Genomic DNA, 25,885 nt, shown 5'->3' on the forward strand with positions numbered 1-25,885 from the left:
AGATGTTTGGAAGCCTTAGCTGGATGGCTTGAGCAGAACTGCCTGAAACTGAACCCTTAATATGGAGATTCTGTGGCTAGGAAGGAAGGGGCCAGATCAGGAAGCACACCTTCCCAATCTGGCTGAGGTGAAGCTTATGACTTCACCTGAGGTCAGGAATTTGGGGGTGATCCTGGATGCTTCTGTAGTAATGGAGGTACAGGTCACCAAGGTAGCTCGACATGCATTTTTCCACCTATGCCAAGCAAGGCTACTATTGCCCCATCTGTTCTCTGAGCAGCTAGTCACAGTGAACCATGCAATGGTCACCTCCAGGTTTGACTTCTGTAACTCATTCTGGGCCTTCCCTTGTCCTTGACCTGGAAATTGCAGCTGGTGCAGAACACAGTTGCTGGGTCCTCACAGGAACATCTTGGAGGGCGTCATTGAGCCTATGCTGAGGCTGCTGCAGTGTGTTCCGGATCAAGTTCAAGGTTCTGGTACTGGCCTTTATGGCCATCCGTGATCTGAGGGACTGCATATAACCTTATGCCCCCCTTCACTCTGCAGGTACAAATCTGTTGGTGGTTCCCAGCCTGCAAGAAATGTGGCTGGCCTTGACCAGGGCCAGGGCCTTCTCAGTCCTGGCCCTGACCTGGTGGAATGAGCTCCCAGAAGAGCTCAGGGCCTGCAAGATGGATCTCTTCCACCAAGCATTTGGTTGACGCCAGTGCAGAGATCAGAGGGCCCCTCCTCAGAATAGACAGAATAAATAGACCATTATTAACAGCCCTCTCAAGGAGCTGGTTGGGGGGCTTGTTGAGCTGCGGGGAACGGGGGTTTGGAGTTTAATTATTTAATCAAGAGATGGATTATAAGTGTGAGTTTTTATTGGGGTTTTATTGTGGGCTTTTTATTTGTAACCCACCGCGAACCAGCTAGTCTGGGAGTGGTGGGAAATAATTTCAATAAACAAACAAATATGTCTACTACAAAATCCAAGTACAATGTCAACCCATTATACTTATTTATTGGAAAACATTAGTAATTTGATCCCTAGTTATGTTAAGAAATGGAGGAAGCCCTTAGGTATATTTACCTATGGCTCCTTTTTCTCAGTTTCTACAATGTTGAAAAAGAACATTTGTAAGATGATGCATCAGTGGCACCTTTCATCCATTTGAACTGCTAGAATCTATAGAAACAGCAGAGACTGTTGCTTCTTGTTTTACAAGCAGTATTGCAGAAAGCAGAATCCTTTTAAGATTCAGTGATCTGTAACATCTGAAGAAATTGGTTGAATTTGCCTTGTTTAAATATATGGCCTTTTATGTCATAGCAGTATCAAGTTATCATTCTGCATTTACTAACTGGTCCTTGCTAAAGGCTTGAACCACCAATAAGTGATTGGATAAATAAATTCAAAGAACTATATACGTTACTAAAATCAACTTTGCTACAAAGATCTCAAAATTGAAAGTTCTGTGAGACTGTGGAATTTAGTGATTACAAAAATTGAACATTTTCTTTCTATGCAAATTTAACTTGAAAAGGCAAGTTTTGACTTTACATGCACACTATTTTATTATCAAAACATATGAATGCATACTTTTGTACTAAAGGAAAAAGGATAGCATATAGGTTTAAATGTGGTCTTGTCTTAGTTCCTGTAACTCAATATAACAAAACAAAAATAATACCAGTAAATTTATTATCTCAAAGCCTGATTTTCAAAGTCTGCTGCTAATGTAAGCCTAAAAGGTAAAGGTAAAGGTATCCCCTGTGCAAGCACCGAGTCATGTCTGACCCTTGGGGTGACGCCCTCCAGCGTTTTCATGGCAGGCTCAATACGGGGTGGTTTGCCAGTGCCTTCCCCAGTCATGACCGTTTACCCCCCAGCAGCAAGCTGGGTACTCATTTTACCGACCTCGGAAGGATGGAAGGCTGAGTCAACCTTGAGCCGGCTGCTGGGATCGAACTCCCAGCCTCATGGGCAAAGCTTTCAGACGGCTGCCTTACCACTCTGCGCCACAAGAGGCTCCTAATGTAAGCCTACTTCACAGCAAAAAAAAAAAAAATTAAAAATCAGACTGATTGGTTTACAATATTGCAATCTGAAGAACAAATGTAAGGGCATTTTTGGGAAAAGGCTAAATAAGATGCACAGTTCTGACATACTAACTGCTAAACCTGTTATAATTTGTTTTTCCTCTCAGTCCACTGTAAAGCAATACAGAGTTGCTGTATTTGCCAGAGGCACAAAAATTACAGTTATCTGGACTGTAGAAATAAACCATTTAAAGATTATACAAAGAAACTCATTCTCAGTATTTAATGCTCCTAGGTCATGAGAAACCTCATGTTTATATACTTACTAGATCTCCCAGTTTGAGCATTCACCTATTCGCAAGGGAGGGAACATTCATTCATTCATTCATTCATTCATTTTAGCTAGTTAGTTAGTTAGTTAGTTAGTTAGTTAGTTAGTTAGTCACTGCTCTCCCCTGAGGCTCAGGGCAAGCTTGCAGCTGACTATCCTCCCGTGAATGAAGAGAATCCTCAGAGGAAACATCTTGTTCAAACAGGCCCAACTTCATTTCCGGCCCTTAATTTACTTTTTTACCTTGAGCCATTAACTTGACTTGGATTGCATTCCATCTTGATGGTGACTCTGGCTGGGGGTTGTGACAACCAATCCTGCTGGGGGACACGGGGACTCATCTTTGATGTTTGCCCATATTCACTGGAAGAGGAAGCTGTCATCTCGGTCTTAGCAAGATGGGGAGTTCCGTATGCACACTCGAACAATGACTGATCTTCACTCACTACTGATAAAGCTTCCTGAAAGTCAGAGGGGGGAAAAGATTATAATAATGTATTCTTCCAAAAAAACAATAAGACATAGAACTGGGAGAACTTTAAAATTTAATGCAGTTTCTTCAGTAGCTGTAGCAACATCAGCTAAAACTCACATTTGCATAACATCTCTCTAACTAGCAGTCTCAGATATGTCATTAATATACCCTACAATATAAGCTATTCTTTCTTTCTTTCTTTCTTTCTTTCTTTCTTTCTTTCTTTCTTTCTTTCTTTCTTTCTTTCTTTCTTTCTTTCTTTCTTTCTTTCTTAGAAAAAAATCCGGGTTAACATCTCATTGGTGGGTCTTTCTCCCATAAATACTGAGTTTTAAGCTTCCTAACAAGTACTCTGAACTCATGATACTCCTTTAGCATGGTGTGAATGACTATGCACCATTACATTTGTAACAGCATTCTCTATTCTGTCTTCCTCTATTTTAAAAATATTTCATTAATGGTAAGTTCCTGTCAACATGAAAACAAGAGAAATACCCCATATTAAGGGTCCCCAAAGTATTAAACACTGTGTGCAAATTATTCTAAATTACGTAATTTACTCCAGTTGAAAAAAATTGGGCTTTTATATTCATAGAATGCTTTTAGGACTTTTTGTTAATCTTCTGAAGGTGTTAAAAATGAGTCAAACAGCAACAGATGCTGGAAGTGCGGCTTTCCAAGATGGAAAATGCATCTCTGGTTCTTTGCTAGTGGAGCTCTGACATGAGTGACTGCTGTTTGTTCAAGTGTATAATCTACATTTGAATTACAGATATGAGACATGAAAAAATACAACGCCCTCCTCACCAGCAAGATGAAAACAACCAGCATACTAGTAGATTACACAGTTTAAAATACAGGAACCTGTGTAAAGAATTGTAGCACATATCTGGAATAATTTTTCTTTCAAATAAACTAAATCTTTAAATGGTACAAAATGCCCCATAGTATACTCATGACTTCACTGATGAATAATAAAAACTTTTGTGAAGAAAATCATGAAAGTCAGATGGCTATTTTCACCTGCCTTAAAAATATTATTGTCATTTTAGAAAATACCCACTTAAACTGGTTACATAGAAGTGATAAATTCAGTAAAGACTTAGGTAAGAGACATCTAAACTGATAATATAAAAGAATATTTGAAAGTTTATTTTCTACCAGTTTATTTATTTATTTATTACATTTATATACTGCCCTCACCTGAGGCTTAGGGTGGTTCACATAAAATATAGGGAACAGGAACAATACAGTAAACTCAGTAACCATCAGATAAATAACAATAGACCTTTTATGCACAGCGGCAGCTACTCCGCGCTGCCGCCATTCCGTTCCCCCTGTACGCATGGGGGCAGGGCCAAGGTAAACGGCGGTGTCCGGAGAGGTAGGTGGTGAGGGGCTGGGGTAGAGGAGGCCAGGCCCCCTCCACACGTTCTGGTGGGGCAGGGGGTTGATCTTGTCAGCTCCGCATGTGGGGCGTGCGGTGTCCCTACAGGGACGCCGTAGGTTGGGACCGGGCGGACTGAAAGGCCCAGCTCTGTAAATTATGAACAGCACTGCCTCAGCCCCTGCTGACACCCGGCATAACCAGGAAGCTGTGGAAGTTCCTGCTCTTGCTTAACGGGGGCCTTCCGTGGCCCTGGGCCAGGACACACCCATGCTGGTGGTGGCGGCGAGCGTTATTGAGGATTTTCCCAGAGCCCTGCTACTGCCAGCGCAGGCATTCTGGCCCGTGCATAATGGGCCAATAGTGATAGTAACAGCAATAAACAGAGAGAACAATCATTCATGACCTCCCATAGTTGGTTGGTACAGGGAGTTTGGAACCATGGGAAGGAGGCTTGAGGACCTAGTGGATATTGTTTGTTTCAGTCAACCTCAAAGTAGCCATTTTTGCCTGCTGAGTTGATCTTCCTTATCCATGGTTCCTCTATATATTTGTGAAACAGCCTGGGGAGTGGAACGTATCCGGCTGTCCCCCACCCTCCATGCCTGGACTCTAGCTTCTTTGCTCTCAAACGTGCCTCAGTGCCTGGAGCCAGCAGCAAGTAAAGGGAGAGGGCCCTGGGTAAAGGGTCATTGTGGAGGGCCTGCTAATGAGGGCCTCCCGGCCTTCTGACTGCCTGCTAAGAAGCTCTGTCCTGGCCCTGCTAACGAGCTGGCCAGCCCATGCCTGCCCCACTTAATCTGGCTGTGAGCTGCAGTCCAAAGCCACCTTATGCTGCCTGGCTGGGTGCTAGGGGAGGGAACCCTTTCAAGGCCCATTCTTAGGAACGGGCTTTGAAGGTAGCCTCCTTATATTAGTAATTACACAATATTTTATGCACCTGTATACTAAGTTGGAAAGGGCAAAGAGGGGTCTATTGAGCCAAACAGTAATCCCTCGGAACATAGGTGTTAACATCTGCGCTAGGATTAGCAGCTTCATATCAAATATTTATTCGAAGTGAGCTATCATCATGTTGCATATTATCATATTGCTTGATCCAAATAAGCATATATCACAAGAGAGGAAAAAGTATATGATATACCTCTTCTATATATTACATCAGATCACAAGTGTAAAGTTGAATAGGCAACCCACATTAAAAGCTCTTCATCTGCGTCATCTCCTTTATTTTCCATGGCCAGGGAGTTTTCTTTTTCTAACCCAGAGGAACATTCCAATGCATTGTTTCCACCTACATTCTGAAGTGATAATACAGACCCAAGTAAACTTGGCCATGTACTTTTCTGAGCATGCAGAATAGATCTTAGCCTGGAATTTATACTGGCTATACTACTGCCATAGGCCTTTAGTCAAATGAAATGTTAAGACACCTCCTTTTCCAAATAGTTCAGATAGCACATATCTGGAATATATTTGAAACAGTAATAATTAAGAAAATAATCATCATGATATATTTTTTCTACATTTTGTAAAATAATCTGCTTGTGAGATACAGTACAAGCAAATTGGCTATGAGTAAAAACAGGAAGGAATTAAAAAAATAGATTGTGGGATTTAGGATTCTTTTGCTGGCTACTGAATTAAATATGCATTAAAACATACATATGGGAAGCATGCAAGTAGTTGCTATTTTATGGCATCCCTATACGTACATGTTTCCTATAAACTATTTCCATGTCTTTTGCTTTTGCTGTCAACTTCCAAGCAGTAAAATAAAGTGTGAACTCCACTTGGACAGAACAGTGTGCCACACCAAATATAGTAATAGTTCCAATGTTAGTATGTGTGCTGCCGAAGCCATACCAAATATAAAGACCTTGCTGTTTTGTCCCAGGGACCCAGAGACATCAAACAAACAACAAAAAAAGGAAGATTAGATTAAAAAAATTAAATGGACAGAGTTGTATAATTGTAAATATGCCATAGGCAGACTGCCAACGTTTTCAAAGGCTTTGAGGTTTCAAAATTATTTAGAATCTCAATTGAAGTTTGCTAGGGGTTTTGAACTTCCAGAAAAGCTTTAGTAGATCATAGTAGTACCAAAAACCCACATAACTTTCTGGTTGATATGGAGGTTGTACTTATATCATTGAATTCTGATGACTATTATGAATAACAATGCAAATTAAAATCAAAAGACATTTAGTATGAAATATACCACTAAGTTTTATTCTATATTTATTATTACATCCATCATTTTTTATCATTAGATCAAATACATTAGAGGCTTATTAGAAAATGTCAAAAGCTCTGAAATCAATACAATGTATGGGAATAAAAGCAAAAAGGTAATTCCACGTATTATTATTAAAAGGTAAAGGTAAAGGTATCCCCTGTGCAAGCACCGAGTCATGTCTGACCCTTGGGGTGACGCCCTCTAGCGTTTTCATGGCAGACTCAATACGGGGTGGTTTGCCAGTGCCTTCCCCAGTCATGACCGTTTACCCCCCAGCAAGCTGGGTACTCATTTTACCGACCTCGGAAGGATGGAGGGCTGAGTCAACCTTGAGCCGGCTGCTGGGATTGAACTCCCAACCTCATGGGCAAAGCTTTCAGGCGGCTGCCTTACCACTCTGCGCCACAAGAGGCTCTTAGTAAATTTCTATACCACCCTACTGAAATCACCTCCACAAAAACAAATGTATCAAGTACCTTAGAAAGTCAATACTATACAGAATTTGTCTGTTTAAGTTGTCCCCTGTTCTCATATTCTACAAAAGATGAATGAAATACTACCGTATGAATGAAACAGCATTTATAGTGAATAAATAAGAGATGAGAGACAAACAAAATAATTCTGCTAGGATTTAGGTTTTTAAATAAAATGACATAAATTTTGAAAATACAAAAATCTTGTGAAAAACAAGTATACATCAAAATAACTATTGGGCAGCTGAGAAAAAGATTCAACTATCTCTATTTTGTAAATTCCACAAAGAAAGGTTCTTTAAAGCAGTGGTCCCCAACCCCCAGTACCGGTCCGTGGATCAGTTGGTACCAGGCCGCGGCTCCTCCTCGTCTCCCTCCCCGACTGCTGCCTCGGGGGCTGCCCTGCCACTCTACCGCTGGCTCACCTTTGGTATTCTCCGGTGGCTGCCATGGCTGGGGCTCCCCCTCGCCATGGCACTGCGCAGCAGCTGCTGGCAGAACCCCCTAGCAGGCAGCGGGAAATAAGGGGTGCCGGCGGGAAAGCAAGTGGAGCAGGGGCTCAGGTGGCAGTGATGTCCCTCGGCAAAAGACTACCCCCCCTAGGTCTCAGTAAAACTGTCAAGCGTTGACCGGTCCCCAGTGATAAAAAGTTTGGGGACCAGTGCTTTAAAGTATATATTAACCTCTGATTTTAAAAATATCAGACTTCCAATACAGCCAAGAATAACATTTGAGTAATCCCCAAACATACCTTTAAACAATAAGTTAGCTCAAAGGATCCTAAAATATGAGGAAATGAGATGAGGCATAGTAACTCTTCAATCTTTCAGGTAAAAGCTCTGCTTAACAGGATGCCTGCAAAATGAGCATATTCTGTGAAGATCCTTGAGCTGTGGCGGTAGTTAGTACCCAAACAATACACAGCCAATCAGATCTTCAATGGCCAATCAGAAGCCTGCTGGAGAAAAGTCCTATCTGGCCCTGACCACTTACTAAAAACACATGGAAGACACCAGATTGGGGACCTCTGAGTTATCTGGATCTCTGTCCACTTTGCCTTGCATCCTTTCAAGTGATTATTGAAAATAATATTTGTCCTTTTACATCTGATGTTTTAGTTTGAATCCACATTTAAGACCATAAAAATAACCCTGCCGGATCAGAATATGTCCTTGCAGTTCAGAATCCTGTTTTCCACACTAGCTACAGAACCAAGACAGGAAACAAACAGTTGTTGTTGTTGTTGTTTTTTTTTGGGGGGGGGGGGTTGCCTAGTTTGATTCCAAGCAAATCATATTCAGAAGTATAATTCCTGAACATGGACATTTCATTTAACCATCCTGGTTAATATAAATGATACACATATCCATTGTACATGACTAATAATCTTTTAAAGTAATCGAAATCATGCTAGTGGATATCACCACATCTTCTAAATACACTTAATTAAGAAATACTTGAGTCAGTCAACCTCATTATGTAACTGTGTTTTGCCATAATGGGAAGGAAGATTTATTTTCATCTACCTTCTCAACACCATTCATGATTTTTTGTCCCTCATGTTATTCAACATTTTTATGCACCCTCTTCCCCCTCTGGGGGTTTGGACTGGATGTCACCAATATGCAGATGACACCCATGGACAGACAGCCAGGTTCACCCCTTAAGTTATTTGCCAGTTGCAGAGCTGCCGTGCAAGCACGTTTGCGCCCCTTGCTGGTGCAAACGTGCATGTGCGGCAACTCTGTGCATGCACGTTAGTGCCCCCTGATGGCATAAGAGTGCATGTGCAGCAACTGCATGCCCTTGACCCTGATTCAGAGACTGAAACTGGTCCAAAATACAGCAACATGGGTTCTCACTAGGACACCATGGCCAGCCCATATTAAACCTGTCCTCAGGCAGCTAGCTGCACTGGCTCCCAGTTGAATTCTGAATCAGGTTTAGGGTTTTGGTTTTAACCTTTAAGGTCATCCGTGGCTTGGGTCCCATGTATCTGAGGGACTACCTAGCTGACTATGCCCTCTGTAGAACCCTATGCTCCACCAATTCAAACCAGGTGGTGATCCCTGGCCCTCAAGATGTATGTTTGGCCTCAACCAGGGCCAGGGCCTTTTTGGTTCTGACCTCAACCTGGTGGAATGAGTTCCCAGAAAAGCTGTGGGCCCTTCAGGAGCTTTCACAGGTTTGAAGTGCCTGCAAAATGGAGCTATTTCACCAGACATTTAGTTGGGGCCAATGAACTACTGAATAACATCGAGCTGGCACCTTCCTACAAGATTGAATTTATTTTGTTTCTTTCCCTTTCTAACCGGCCACTCCCAGCAAATGCCAGTTTACGACATTTTAAAATACAGATTGCAATATAAATTGTAAGGATTTCATAAGAGCTCTCACCCTGAAATAGAAGTAACATCTAAAAGTAAGCCCATTCCAGTATTTTTACGAAATCAAATGGATTTTATGGTTTTGTTTGTTCATTTATTAAATTTCTAGTCCACCTTCCTCCTTAGACTCAAAGCGGATTACAGAATAAAATCCTATAAAATCCCATAAATCCTTAATGTTAAAAACGAAGAACCTCAGATGGCAGAAAAACCCTACAGTCCACCCCCACAGTAGTCAAAAAGTGTCATCTGGTGACATAATGTAGCCTGAGGTGGACCCAGTAACCGTAAAAGACCTGGCCTCAACCAAAGACCTGGCAGAAGAGCTCTGTTTTACAGGTCCTGCGGAACTTTGATAGCTTTGATGGGGCCTCATCTATCCCGGGATCTCACTCCACCAGTTTGGGGCCAAGACCAAAGAGGCCCTGGCCTAGGTCAAGGCCAGGGGCAGATTAGTACCCACAGAGCAAAGAGCCCTGCAGAGGGCATTAACAAGGTTTTGGAAGTGATGTTTGTAGTGCTGTTGTAAACTGCCCCAAGATGGGAGGGTGGTCATATAAATCCAAACATTAGATAGACAGACCAACAGACCATCAGACAGAAGTCACCTAGACAAAAAAACCTTGGTGTGACTTTCCCCATATGGATAATGCCCATATTTCTTATTATGCTTTTTCCAGCTCCGTTTCTTAAGACAGGTGAACCAAACTGTATACAGCATTCCAAATGCACCCTATTCAGAGATGCTTTTGGAACAATTAAAACTCCATTGACTCTGCATTCATATATAAAGATTTTGATCCAAGCATCTCTTATCGGGAGTGTGGCCTCCCAAATATTTGAGGGAATAGTAGAAGAAGAGGAAGAAGAAGAGTTGGTTCTTATATGCCACTTTTCCCTACCCGAAGGAGGCTCAAGGCGGCTTACAGTCATCACCTTCCCATTCCTCTCCACACAACAGACACCCTGTGCTGAGAGAGCCCTGATATCACTGCCCAGTCAGAACAGTTTTATCAGTGCCATGGCAAGCCCAAGGTCACCCAGCTGGTTGCATGTGGGGGAGCATAGAATCGAACCTGGCATGCCAGATTAGAAGTCTGCACTCCTAACCACTACACCAGACTGGCTAGTATAGTACCTATACTAGCATTCTAGTTTTTTTAATTTACCATCATACTATTGTAATTAAACGAAAGACTTACTCCCTGGAAAAGTTCTAGCTTAGGCATTAATTACTGCTTAGGGTTGTTTGAGATTTGGTATTGAATACAGACAGTCTGTATTTGGCCACCTCATGAGAAGGAAGGACTCCCTGGAGAAGAGCCTAATGCTGGGAGTGATTGAGGGCAAAAGAAGAAGGGGACGACAGAGAATTAAGTGGTTGGATGGAGTCACTGAAGCAATTGGTGCGAGCTTAAATGGATTCCAGGGAATGATAGAACAGTGGTCCCCAACCCCCGGTCCGGAGGCCAGGACCGGTCTGTGGATCAGTCGGTACTGGGCCGTGGCTCCTCCTCGTCCTCCTCCCCGGCTGCTGCCTCGGGGCTGCCCTGCCACTCTGCCGCCAGCTCACCTTTGGTGCACTCTATGGCTGGGGCTCCCCCTCGGCGTGGCACTGTTGGCAGCATCCCCCAGCGGGCGGTGGGAAGTCAGGGGCACTGGCGAGAAAGTGGAGCAGGAGCTCAGGCGGCAGCAGCGACGTCCCTTGGCAAAAGACTACCCCCCCCCCCCGGGCCTCAGTAAAATTGTCAAGCGTTAACTGGTCCCCGGTAATAAAAAGGCTGGAGACCACTGTGATAGAGGACAGGAAGGCCTGAAGAATCATTGTCCATGCGGTCACGATGGGTCGGACACGACTTCGCACCTAACAACAATAGCAGACAGCCTATATGAAGTGCATGAAAAATCACTTATGAACAGTACAGATATTTAATAGGTTCCTTTTTGTCAAAATATACAAAACAACTAACAATGGAAATAATTAGATCTTTGCTTGCATACATTTTGCATAGAACCTGCACTGGCACATGAAATGGTTATAATTTATTATTATTATCTATTAGATTACCCACTGCTCTCGTAAAACAAAATAAAACCCAACATCAATTAAAACATTAAAAACATTAACATTAAACATAGATTACAAGCTCTGGCAGGGAAAAAATCAAGAACTAATCCTTTAAGGCCATATATGGTCCTGGCCTAGCATACCTATGGGACTGCCTCTCTGAATACATCCCCCAAAGAGCCTTGCAGTAAGTCAATACAAACAGAGTAGTGGTCCCTGACCCCAAAGAAAGCCAGCTGGCCTTGGCCAGAGCCAAGGGCTTCTACGCCTTGGCTCCTGCCTGGTGGAATGAGCTCATAAAAAATATCAAGGCCCTGCCAGAGCTCACTGGGTTCTGCAGGGCCTGCAAATCAGGGCTCTTCCATCAGGCCTATGGTTGAGGCCAGTAAAACAACTACTGACAAAATCGTACTGGCCTCCCTCCTGTACTCGTTCTCCCACCCTGTGTTTGGATATCACATCTATGAACAGCATTTTTAGATGTGTTTTAGAAATGTTCTAAAAATACTGATTTGTGATTTTAACTGAACTGTTTTTATACATGATATATACATGTTATATACCACCCTGAGTCTACTTCAGTGGAGAGGGTCGCCTCAAGCCTCTGGGGAGAGGCGAGTGACAAATCTAATAATAATAATAATCCTTAACACTATTTCGCTCCCTTATATATTTGGGAAACAGTCTCCTGGGAGGAGACTGTCCAGGGCCCTGTCCAGGTCCACCCTGATTGGCCCTCCCCCTCCAGCTTCCAACCTCCCTCCTTGCCTGCTAGAAGTCTTGTGGCTACAGCCTCCATTGTTACCCACGAGAAGAGAGGCAAGGCAGTGACAGGGCTTTGTGGCCCATTGGTACGCTCCTGCTGGGAGGGAGCCCGGGGGGGGGAGTTTGCAGACTCCCTGCGGGCTGCAAAGCCCTGTCTTCGCTGAAGGGGGGGGCTTTCCACTCCCTTTAGCCCAGGAAGCACTCTTGCCATGGCAAGAGCACTTGTTGGGCCAGAGGGAACCTCCTGTGGCAGTGCTCTTGTAAGGGGGGGCTTTCCACTCCCTTTAGCCTGCTTTGCAGGCCAAAGGGAGCCATGGCTACCCTCTCACGCCCTCCTGCCTGTCTCCCCTTTTTAAAATGGGCTTTGATACAAGTAATAATAATAGAAATTCAAAGAAAAAATAAATAACAAATTCTGTTCCATGATCATTACTCTCCCAAAATATTTGTTTTTAAGAATTATATCCTTTTCACTTTAGAAAATTCTTAAGGTGAGTTATAAATTTTCCTGTAGGGGAGGTCTTCTAAACACGTGCAATTGGGTTTCAAACACCCAGGGCAGTGTAAAGTTTCCAGACAGGTTTGAATCTTGAACAACATTTTAGGAATGCAATACAACAAGTTGACTGTAAGCCCTGGAATAGTCCTGGACATTCTTGTTTTATTTAAAGATATATTATTCACAAAAATCTACTATTAATCCAAATTAAGAAAGCTCACTTAACTTTCAATATAAAAACAGGAATGATTCAAACAGCCATATAACATATTCTAGGAAATGGAGTCACATCTGGGGCTAAAACCAAAGGTAAGAGTGTAAATGGAGTTAGATGGCACCTAATAAATGTTTGATAGGCAGAAAGAGAATCTGAACACATAGGGAGTTCCACAAGGCCATCAACTTAGCTTCAGAAGCCAGATGTACCTAAATACCAGCCTCTGAGAAAGCTCTTGATAGGAGGATTCATATGGAAGTAAATGATTCTTAAGACACATGGATGCCAGATAATTTAGGATCCTGTAGGCTAGTGTTAGCAATTTGAATCGTACTTGGAACAGACTAGGAGCCTGTGAAGTTCTTTCAAAAATAGTAGAATATGGTCCAAAGACTAGTTGCTGTCAATCTAACTTCCATGCTCTGGATTCATCAGCTACATTCAAAGATAATCCCACATGTAATGTATTATAACAATTACATCTAGAAGGTTCAAGAGCAGGGGTATAAACTCCGAGATCATTTCTAACCAGAAGGGTTTGTAGCTCGCACATATCAGACAAAGCTGGTGAATGCTACCTAAGCATCCAGCTATGAAACACAAAGAGTTCCGCAAAACTGCCCAACTGATCCTTAAGGTGAAGCACAACCCCATATAAAATAGGACAAATACTGCTAATTGATCACTTATGAGCAATACTGTCTTTATCAATAAATCTCTAGTTTATCAGTCATCATTCTACCCATTATCAACTCAAAACATTTGTTCAGAATGGCCACAGCTTGCTGGATTTATGGTGAAAAGGAGAAATAAACCAGACTGAAATGGGTCAAAATAAGTAGTTCCATCGAGGAATGTCTGTAGCTGACCACTTAGTCAATGACTATCATCCTCAAACAACTGATGTTTGTCTAATAAACTAGAATCAGACAATGGAAAAAGTAGCTATTAATTTTTATTGAATAAAAAACTGCATACTTTCAGAAGCTTGCTTTGCCTACCATGTTTATTTCCCTTTTTCAGAAACACTATTTGAAGTTTTTTTCTCTTCTTGAGATCCATAACTTTCTTAAAACCATGGAAAGGCTTTGTGCAGGAACAAAGTTTGGTGCTGACTAAAGGCCAGTACAGGAAGTTCTGTGGAAACATAAAAGCTAGTCCGCTGATTAGTATTAATATTTGTTTTCTGGTTTAGGAATTTACTCAAGTTACATGGAAGGAAGAAAATACTCATCACCTTTGCCAAGTTGTGTTATTTTTGTTATCAGAACTCCTAAAATAAATCTAGAATTCTATTGACGCTTTTTTGTTTCAAGGACTGATCCCATGTACCACAGTACGCCTGTTTTGTCCAAAGCTCCTAGATCATTTATTTATATTCTCCCTCTCTTCTTGGGTCAGGATTGCTTATTATTCATATGATTAGGTAATCAATTTACTTATAGATATGATTCATAGATTTTAGCTGGACTTTGTAACCCGCCATGAGCCTCTCAGGAGTGGCAGGTAATAAATTTAATAATAATAATAATAATAATAATAATAATAATAATAATAATAATAATAATAATAATAATAATAATACATATTAATTCACTCAGTCCAATGAAATTATGTAAATTTCCTTTAGCCACTGTAGACACAAAATGTTGCTAAGTGTTCTGGCTTGAGCATGAAACTTTTAAAGACTGATTAGAACAATCCTAGAAATTTTGCTGGGTTTCTCCCCCTTTGATCTATTGCCCACATATAATTATAGAAGGTTAAACTAGTATACTTTTATATGGAAGTCCCAGTTCCAGAAGAAGAAAAGCGTTATTAGGTTTTAGATAATAACAGTTTTACTGTTTCTACAAATACATTAGAAATCATATCAGATGTGATAAAGTTGTTTGCTGAAGAAAATATGCCTGTGGAACAAAAGACTGTAGGCTGTCCTGAAATCTGCATTGCCAGCCTGCATTGTTTTGTGGAGTAACCATCTGAAGAAAACAATGACAAATGCACAGTGAATGGATTATAGCCTGACCATATGCAGGTTACATTATAGCACTTTCAGGCACGCACACCCCTTGCATTTTTGAACTACTTTATACATTAGGTTATGTGTGAGTACAGCTTCTAATGGAGAAAAAAATCATTTGCCCAGATTGAAATCAAAGCTCCAGAACCAGATATACAAATACAGATCCCCCTTGTTTTTTTACATTTATATACAATTCTCAAAGGCTGCTCCACTACAAACAAAATACATTTGCAATGATGGCTGAAAAGAAACAGTATGTAGTACATTAGATACTCCATACTTTATGAAATTGCTTCTGATAAATGAAATTAACAGAATATCAAATTTCCCTTTTCCACCTAGTTTACTAGTCTAGAGTTGTTGCTGAGCTTTCCTTGTAAATGATTTCAGGAAATGACAATAAAATTTAGTCCTAAAATCAAACCTTCATCTGTTTCTGACAGTGCTGACATTTCAATGAAGGTCTTGAGATGAATCTGCTTATGTTTGTGTTCATTAAGAGGGCTAATTCAAAGCCACACAATGGTTTCAATTGTTTATGAATCTCGACCTTCATAATGCTATGAAAATGTGCTGTCTCTTAAAGATGTTCTTGCCGATATGACACACATTTTATATTGTTTCATGGCATAGAAGCATTAAATATCCCAGAGGTAATCCACCCTAACGGCTGATGACAGGTCCAATGCCTGAGCAAAATCAGTTGAAGGAAAGGGAAGTCTTGTCGGAAGTGAGATTAATCTTGTAATGAGTGTTCAGCTCTGATAACCCATCTGTGCAGAGAACTGGAGTGCAATTAACCTTCACCTGACAAGTTCCATCCAAACTATATAAACATTTAAGTTCCCCCCCCCAACTCCTTTGCATACTGCATAATCACATCTGAATAACATGACTACGGTCATGAAAAACAGGGTACTAATGACAATTACAGAGAATAAAGATTAAATTATGAAAAGATATACAGAGTCATACAAATCCAATGGTGCCACCCTATGTAGAGTGAATCCACCCATGAGCAATGAAGTCAATGGACTTAGAAGGCTGTAATTCTGTTTAGGATTGCACTGATATCAGCAAAACCATGTCACTTATCAAATTTGAATCAGGGTCTCCGCAGTTTCAAATTAAATTGGAAGATCAGATCATAGATGTTTCTGCATCTTCTGTGCTTTTGCCATGATTTCCTAGGATATCTAAGTAACTATCTATTACATCTAAGCTATCAGAACACCTCGTTATTAATGACAAGAAGAAAATGAGTACATGAATAGTAAGAAGGAATAATCTTCTCCAATGTTATCTTGGCAATGTTTTTGTTCTCCTGAAGAATCATTTAGATCTACTCATTTAGACATAATCAGGGTAAACAACAAACAGCCCTTTCAGTCTTTCACATTTTTATTAATAATTTGGTTAAAATAACAATAAAAAGTACTCCTGATAATAAAATATATTTACTGTTCAAATCCATAGAATCATAGTTGGAAGGGGTCATACGGGGCATCTAGTCCAATCCCCTGTAGTCACTAAACCAACAAACTCTCCAGAAGGTACTTATGCATTGTTCTAAGAGTTCGATTGTTCGATGCCGGAACAGGAGGGACAGCCCTTCAATGGCTGATCTCCTTCCTCCGGGATCGTGGACAGAGGGTTGCAATAGGAGAGAAAACATCAGACCGCCGACAACTTACTTGTGGAGTCCCACAGGGAGCGGTCCTCTCTCCTATCCTATTCAACATCTTCATACGCCCTCTTACACAACTGGTACGGAAGTTTGAGCTGGGTTGTCATCAATATGCAGATGACACCCAGCTCCTCCACCTGATGGATGGCAGCCCTGACTCTCCCCCAGAAGCATTAGCCAGCTGCCTAGAAGCAGTGACGAGATGGCTCAAGCAAAGTCGTCTGAAGCTCAATCCTTCAAAGACGGAGGTCCTGTGGCTGGGTAGGAAGGGTCCATGTGAGGAAGCGCGCCTGCCTGCCCTGGATGGTGTGCAGCTCTCTATGGCTCACTCCGCCAGGAACCTAGGCGTGATTCTGGACACTTCCCTCACAATGGAAGCCCAGATCACAAAGGTAGCGTGGCTGGCATTCTACCACGTCCACCAAGCCAAGCTACTAGCGCCCTACCTGGCCCCAGAACACCTAGCCAGTGATCCATGTGACGGTCACCTCTAGACTGGACTTTTGTAACTTGCTCTACGCAGGCCTGCCCTTAGTCTTGACCCAGAAACTACAGCTGGTTCAAAATGCAGCGGCCAGGATCCTCACTGCAACACCGTGAAGGTCCCACATCCAGCCCATTCTCCATCAACTGCAATGGTTGCCAGTTGAATTCAGGATCAGACTAAAGGTTCTGGTAATTACCTTCAAGGCCATACACGGTCAGGGCCCAGTGTACCTGAGGGATCGCCTCCCTGCCTACGCCCCCAAAAGAGCCCTGCACGCCACTGCTACCAACCAGCTAAAGGTCCCTGGCCCTAAAGAAGTCCGCCTGGTCTCAACCAGGGCCAGAGCATTCTCTGTTCTGGCCCCCACCTGGTGGAACGAGCTCCCGGAGAACTTAAACAGTTCCGCAGGGCCTGCAAGGAGGAGTTCTTCCGCCAGGCATTTGGTTGAGACCAGATATATATAACCAACAGCGACCAAAGGGCCCCTGCTCCCCGCCCCCACTCAGAACACCACCTATACACTCTGGACCTGTTTGTATATTGCAACGTTGTATTGTTTATTGGTTATACAATTATAATGTTATATGTTTACAATTATTAGTTATTATTGCACGGTTATTCAAATGTTTTATAGACTGTTCCATGTATTGTTCTTATGTTATTATGTAAACCGCCCTGAGCCCCCAGGGAGGGCGGTATATAAATATAATTAATAAAATAATAAAATAATAAAATAAATAATCCATGGGAATCAGCAACAAATTTCTCATGTTTCCATACCAAAATTAAAAAAAAAAACATAGAGTGGTCTTTATACACAACAGTAAAAGGTTTGTTTTTCTAAATGAATTAAAGATGAGTTGACAGGAAATTCCAGTTGAAAGCACTTCCTGTATTGGTAGTCCCTGATCTGGTAAACTATCAGAATAGGAAATGGTGGCAGGAAGTATCTGTCTATGGTTTTATCATTACCATGAGTGCTACTGCAGCTTATTTACTGTTTATTAAAGTAATAAACATATTTGTTAAAAAAAAAGCTTTTCAATTCCTAAGAGCTACAATGCCTACCTACAATGAGGCATTGTTTAAATGCCAGGGTTTTGTTTGCTTTCTCTCCAATAATTAGAACACAGGGTGGGATGTTTTCATCTAGCATCCCAATGACAGCATTGAAGTTATTTTCTCCTCTTTCATTATTTTCCATATCCCTTACTCAAATATTTCATCTACATTTTCATTTTTCCAGCCTGTAAATGTTTATACTAGCTGCAGTAATGTTATTGCTACTGTATTTATTTACACAAAACATTCACTAGCCACCTTTCTACCTTCTAAGATCTCAAGGTGTCTTACATTTTTAATAAAAATAAAATACAACAAAATATATAGAAACCACTATTTAAAATCAATAATTTAATACTGCTAGTAAACATAAGAACTAATCCAATGCCATCATGAGTAAAAACCTCTTAAGATGCCTCCTAAAGATCAACAGTGAGGGTGAACTACATAGATTACATCATGTTAACAGGCAACAGGTCCCATCTTAAGCAAATATCTGCCAATGCAGCTAGCCTGACATTTTCTGTACAAATATTCCTCAAGACAACTGTTTTTTCCCTCATGTATATATGCTAGGGTTGTTGTCCCCCCCCCCCATTTATGATAGAACCTGGATAGCCCACCATTAACCACAGAGTGGAATGCTTCCATCTATGAGAATAGGACAGCCTGGTTGAAGGTCTGCAAGCATTGAACAGAACTGACTTAACTGAGTCAGAGAAGGCCTGCTCATGGGATTTAGTAACCTGATAGCTTCTCCAGGTGCAGCTTCTCCAGTGGAAAGTACTCTGTAAACTCAATAGGTCTGCAACCTGAGGGAGATGGACAAAAATGCCCTTCAATCTGTGTAATAAAACCTGGAAACAAATCTGTCTTGGCCAGGAAGGGGTGATCAGGATGCAATGGACCAACTATCAGAGGGAAGGTATAAAATAAGGTCTAATTCCAAATGAAGTATTTAAAAGGGTGCCATATGGAGCATGGAACAAAACTGTTCTCTCTTGCCCCAGAGAGACAGACCAGAACAAATGGGATGAAATTAATTCAAAAGAAATTCTAAACATCCGGAAGAAGTTCCTGACAGTTAGAGTGGTTTCTCAGTGGAACAGGCTTCCTCAGGAGGTGGTGGGTTCTCCATCTTTGGACATTTTTAAACAGAGACTAGATAGCCATCTGACGGAGAGGCTGATTCTGTGAAGGCAAAGGGGTGGCAGGTTATAGTAGATGAGCAATTGGGATGTGAGTGTCCTGCATAATGCAGGGGGTTGGACTAGATGACTCATGAGGTCCCTTCCAACTCTATTATTCTATGATTCTAAGTAGAAGATATACCCCAAGGAGAGTGTATCTAGACCAGCCCTAGGGCAGAAGAAAGCAGCCTTGGAGTAGAACCTTGTGGTTCATAATTGGGAGAACTTGTGGCTGGGCAGGAAGGATCACAACAAGGAAGCATGTCTGCCCACCCTAGATGGTATGCAGCTATCAGTGGCTCACTCCACCAGAAACCTAGGCGTGATCCTGGCTGCTTCCCTCTCTATGGAGGCCCAGATCAAAAGAGTAGCATGGCTGTCCTTCTACCACCTTCACCAAGCCTAACTACTAGTGCCCTATTTGGTCCCAGAACACCTAGCCATAGTGATTCACGTGACGGTCACCTCCAGGCTAGACTTCTGTAATTCGCTCTATGCAGGCCTATCCTTAACTTTGATCTGGAAACTGCAACTGGTCCAGAATGTGGTGGCCAGGGTCCTCACAGCAACACCATGGAGGTCCCACATCCAACCCATCCTCCAACAACTGTGCTGCTTACCAGTTGAATTCCAGCTCAGGTGTAAGGTCTTGGTAATTAACTTCAAGGCCACATGCGGTCTGGTCCCAGTGTACTTGAAGGACCGCCTCTCTGCCTATGCCCCTCAAGCAGCTTTGCACTCTGCCAGCTCCAACCAGCTAATGATCCCTGGTCCTAAGGAAGGCTGCTTGACCTCAACCAGGGCCAGAGCCTTCTCTGTCCTGGCTCCCACCTGGTGGAATGAGCTCCCAGAGGAGACCTAATGGAATTAAATAGTTCTGCAGAGCGTGCAAAAGGGAGCTCTTCTACCAGGCATTTGGTTGAGGTTGACTGAAACTAAATAACATCTACTGGGCCCCAAACCCCCTTCCCTTGAACCCATGCAACAGTTCTGACCAACCATGGGCCTGTTAGATTGTTCACTATGTTGAATGTTATTTTCTCTGTTTATTGTTGTTATTACTGTTATCTTTCATTCATTATAATCAGTGAATTTGATGTATTGTTCTGTTATGTTCTTTGTAAACCACCCTGAACCTTAGGGGAGGGTGGTCTACAAATGTAATAAATAAATATAAATATGGCCAATTCATGTGAGGATGCCCCAGTATGATAAGTCCCCAGTCCAACCCAGCAACGTAGAAGGCTTGAAGAATTGTCTGTTTCATAATTGCCCATTACCAAATGGCAGTGGAAGATACCTCAGAACCAGTCATGGATCCACAATCTTCTTCCCCAGAGATATAAATTGCCAGATCTGGTCAGGGTATCTGGTATGCCAGTGTATGTATTTTCTCCAGCTATCCTACATTATAACTTCTTGGTTCCATCAGCAGTTATGGAGGACCTGGCCATTCTGCCTTGTGCAAGAAGGAAGCAAGGGTGCTGGTGTTCTAATCCCAGAGGTGGCGGAACTGAAGATCAAGTGACACATTCCAAAAGAGTAGTCAGGTCACATACAATTGTAGACCGTGCTGGGAAACACTGTTTGGGAGAAAGAATGTGTGGGGTTTCATGCCCACTGATTTCAGCACTAGATCTTGGAACTTCTCATTTTGGTTCCTTGGAAGGTGTCCCCTTCAACTCTGAACAGGTTGGCACTTATGCTTTCATTTTGATTTGTGCTTCTTTGGTGGTGGTTCCAAAGAGGAACTGATTGGGGCTCATTCTGGAGAACTGGAATGTCTGCAGTACAGATCTGCCTTGGGAACCAAGTGAATGGAAGCTACTCCCAAATACACAGCAGGTCTACATTACAGAAGTAGGAAGCTTAGCCTGCATTCTACCCATTTTTACTTTTTTCCAGAAACAAATTTGATGCCTTACAATAATTATATTCCTCTTGAAATAATTTTCTGCATTATGTTTACATTTTAAAATTAATTCAACATGCACTTTTCATAAAACTAGTCTCACAGGTCAAGTATCTTTTAAAACTTTCTTCACATAGCTAGCCTAATGAGTGATCTGGGTAAATTGGCACAAACTGTATTTAAAGATAGAATGACTGAACACACAGACAAACATGCCCTATTGCAGAAGAATCAACATAGTTCCTAGAAAGTGAAGTCCTGCATCAAGGACCATCAGGCTAGTAAACACAAAGATGAGACATTTTATACTTAAGACTTCAACTTAAATGGACTCTGGGGAATGGTAGAGGACAGGAAGGCCTGGAGGATCATTGTCCATGGTGTCACAATGGGTCGGACACGACTTCGCACCTAACAACAACAAATACTTAGACTTCAAACAAGTTTTTGACAAAGTTCTTCACCAAAGGTTAAGCAGTAAGCATAATGGTTAAGGAAAAAGAGGATAGGCCCTCTCATAGAAACTGGTTAAAAATAGGAAGCAGAGAGCAGAAGTTACTTCCTGGATTGGTGAGAAGCATGGTGAGGCATTACAAAGGGATCAGTATTGGGACTGGTACCTTTTAATCTGTTCATAAAATATCTGGCGTTGAGGGTGACTAGCAAGATAACCAAATCAGTGGATGACACCAAATTAATGATCTAAAAAAGATCTTTCCTAATGAGGTAAGGCAAATGAGGTTCAATGTAAATATAATTTGTTGTACACTGGGCCAAAAATCCTGACTAAATATATGCTGCTGTGGTATTAACGGGCAGTCACTTACAAGGAAAGATATGTAGTCAAAGTGGATAACTATAAAAATCTGGGCTCAGTGTGCAACACTAAACAAAAAGTACAATTCTACAATAGTGAATCAAAGCTGTCAATATCATAATGTTGGGTGGAGAGAACTTTTGATCCCTGTTCCATAACAGTAGAACTTGCAAACACCTAATGAGGTCGCTGGGCAATAAATTCCAGACAGACAAAAAAGAAGCACTCCTTTACTCAAAGATGTGCTGGAATACACACTAGCATGCTGCCTTTATTATGTAAGAAGACAAGTTTTTAGATATATCTGATGTGAGGTCCATCAGTGGCAATTAACCAGTAAACAGGACTATGGCCTACATTACCACTATGCATTATCCACTGTTATGTTTTCAAGGATTTACATATTTCTGCTTATGCAATACCATTTCTTGCATTAACATGTCATGTCTTAACAGTTAAGCTTTAAGATTTCTGCAGTCTAGTCTTATTACATTATTATATGTCTCCTCATTCCATACAGTGTAATGTGCTTTGAATTACAACGAATTACAATGAAAAAGGTGGTATAAATAACACAAATAAATAAATGGTAATTATATGGACTGCTGTACCCAGAAGTAGAAGCAGAACCAGTGTTAGAAAGCAATAACAGGGGAGACCCTAGCTTCAACCTACTTGTAGTATTTCTGGGGACATCTGGATAGCCACGATGTGGTACAGGAGAGTAGACAAGATAGGCTATTGGCTGGATCCAGAACAGTTGCTGTTCACCCCAAATGGTCCACTGAAACTTATGGAAAGTGGCTGTAGCTGTGCTGGGATGAACTGTTCATAGTAGCATGTGTTGCTAGCCATGGACCTCTGACACAACACGAACGCTTGCAGGAAACAAGAGGTACAACATAGCTGATCAAAACCTGAGGGAATAACTCAGCCAAATATTAGCATTTTCTACCCTGTTAATTTCAGTAGGAGCAAGTACAGAACTCTCCCATGGAAACCAACTGGACATAACAATGTAATAGGCAACTGTTTTGCAATTGTTATATAAGGGAATTTTTTTAGAGTATTTTGACAAAAAGTAGATAAATATTTTTTTTAAATATGGCACCAAGGTTGGACACAGAAGTGATGAATCTACTAAACAATGTAATAGCTGATTTTGTTTATGTTCAGAAGTTTAGTGTTCCTCAGATGTTCTTGCTAACTTGTAATGTAGAGAGTAAAGACAATACACTGCATATGAATTCTGTTTTGAAAGCCTTGCATTATCCATCATACTTCGCATGATAAAAAACACAGAATATAAAAAGAGGACATATTTATATATTTGGTAATAACTGGAATATAATTGTTAATAATGTCCTATGCCAGTGTAGCACCATGGCAGCATAGCACAATCATTATACTGTTATTTTCTTAAGTTTATGAACTGTATTCATTCTATCTTTGTTGACATAAGGGTGGGAAGAACAGAAATAACAGGGTATGTAGTACATGGCAGCCTTTCTCAACCTTTTTATCATTGAGAAACCCCTGAAACATTCTTCAGGCTTCAAGAAGCCCAGATGTGCTATGATTGTGCAGAATATGGATGGGAAGCATAACTGTGAACACACTCACTTGGAGCCCCTCCCCTTCCCACTTTCTCCAGGCCCATCATTGTCTATTATGGGGGGTTGATATGACTGTATATGGTAAAATCACCCGACAAATAACTCCCACCCAACTGGCAAAAGCCTTCCAGGGTCATCACTAAATCCTGATGTAGGGACAAAAGAAGTGGCCAGTTTAATTGGCATACTCCTGTCCCCAAAGATTTTAAATACCATAATCCCAGCAACATAAAATTTTGTAAGTGGGTAAAAACACTCACAAGAATAAACTCTCTGTTTATTCTCTATTTATTCTCTATTTCTCTAAATTTCTCTATTTCTCTAAATTCTCTATTTATTCTCCATCCACTCAACTGTATTAGAGGACAGAATACACACTGGATGGAGCCCAACACAAAACAGGAGAGGAGAGAATTGGGACAGGGACACTTAGCCAGTAGGATAAGACCTATGGCTGAGTACCTGCCTTACTCATTTACAGGCAAATTTAAAACTTAGGTATGCCCAAAGGCACAAGCTAAAGGAGAATTAGTTATTGTTGTGTTATTCCTCATTCAAGAAATCCCTTTTCTTCTTGCTTGCAAAATAAACTTGTTTCTTCACAGAGACCAACACAGACACAAATTCATCAGCACTGTCTGAATGGAATCCTTGTTTGTAAAGAGTGACTTAACAGGACAATGGACACATTACAGAGTAAGGTGGCTGGGTCTGGGTCCCCCCATCCATGGTTCTGTATAATAATTACATGCAAGTTGTACATTTACCTCAGTTCTTTAATGAGTGATGCCCAGTTTGAAGCAAGGAGAAGGAGCTTCATCATCTGCCCCTCCCCATTGTTTTTCTGTCCTGAACTCGCTTCAGAGGGAGCCTACTGAGTAAATACTTCTTCACATATGCCACAGTATCTTTCCAAATTGGGCACCCTAAATGCTGATACTGAGGACAATCTGTCAATCATGTCAGTGCTGCACAGGGCAAAGGAAGGGGACCTTGGACCCAACCTCTGTATTCCCTAGTGTGTGAATCCTGTCCCTGTTTTCTACATACAGCTTCCTTTAACCCACGCTCCTTTGTGCTTTTGAGTTTGCTACTAGAAGAACTATTTACATATGCTGGTACAAAATATAGAATAATGATAATAATCTGTAAGATTTTCCAAGCTGTGAGGATTCCATTTATAGCCAAACTATCTTCAGATCCCGAACACAAATAACTATTTCAACTAATTACAAATATGGGAAAGCTGGGATATTCTCCTTTCTCCCCTTATCAAATTTTATGAACATAGGCAGATTGTGAGTGGGTGGGCAGGGAGGGATGTGCCAGTGTTTGTCTCTTGTGGCCCTTCCTTACATACCGAGGGAATTGCTGATCGCCACTGTGGGATGGTAGGTGAATTCCCTCCAGGGATTTTTGGAGATTTTTGGTTTGTGTGGGGATCACGTGAGTATAAAAGTGGGGTCTCTGTGGGTAGGCAGACAGTTGTGGGTTCCTGCATTGTGCATGGGGTTAGACTAGATGACCATGGATATCTCTTCCAACTCTATGATTCTATGAATTTTATATAAAACAAGGATCACTTTAACTCTATATTCGGTACTTAGTTGTACTCTGCTAATCACATCTATATTACAACCAACTATCTAAAAATAAGAAGCCCCCCCCAACATTTCAAAAACCTTCATGTTTAATCTTGTGAAGTTGCTATCATAGTTCTGATGAAATCTTTTAGCCCTCTTGGAGAAATATTATGCATAAATATTTTTAAATATCATGCGTATTTTAAAAATAAAGCAAACACTAGACATTTCTTATTGTTTATTCTCTACTTGGAAAATTTATTTAATTGAAAAGCTAGGATCAAATTTATCACAGTGTGATCAGCAATAAGCCAGGACTAAATTCTAAGTTATTTTTAAACATCTCACGTGTTCCTACTACATACATCAAATGAAGAGCTGAACAGGAAATAGTTATGGCTTGATCTTTAGTGTTCAGGACGATAACAAGCAATTGCATATCAAAGTTGTGATGTGACCAATATTTTATAAGTTGAGGGAAGTCATAGTTGGAACTTACCCTGTTGCTGCTTTTGTGGCCCTGGCAGGATGGATATGTAGCTACATGGCCAAGTCGGGGTAGGTGGGAACAGGACTAGGTTCTGGTGGCAAGTGCCTGGTGTCACTGGTAGGATTACATCAGGCAGGTGGGCATCC

At 41.4% G+C, this 25,885-nt stretch overlaps 1 protein-coding gene across 9 annotated transcripts in view; it reads right to left on the reverse strand.

The window, feature by feature from the left end:
• Nucleotides 1-25,885, reverse strand: part of ERG (ETS transcription factor ERG) — a 169,909-nt gene that overhangs the window by 43,309 nt on the left and 100,715 nt on the right. For 7 of the 9 annotated variants that reach the window (XM_077342701.1, XM_077342700.1, XM_077342702.1 and 4 more), the window contains one exon: nucleotides 2,603-2,820. In XM_077342701.1, coding sequence (XP_077198816.1) covers nucleotides 2,603-2,820 — 218 coding nt within the window. Of the gene's footprint in view, nucleotides 1-2,602; nucleotides 2,821-13,870; nucleotides 14,025-25,885 lie in introns of those variants that run through there. The other 2 variants (XM_077342706.1, XM_077342707.1) reach the window with 2 other exon arrangements.

The sequence above is a fragment of the Paroedura picta genome, chromosome 6 (genome assembly GCF_049243985.1).
Source record: "Paroedura picta isolate Pp20150507F chromosome 6, Ppicta_v3.0, whole genome shotgun sequence".
Taxonomy (NCBI): domain Eukaryota; kingdom Metazoa; phylum Chordata; class Lepidosauria; order Squamata; family Gekkonidae; genus Paroedura; species Paroedura picta.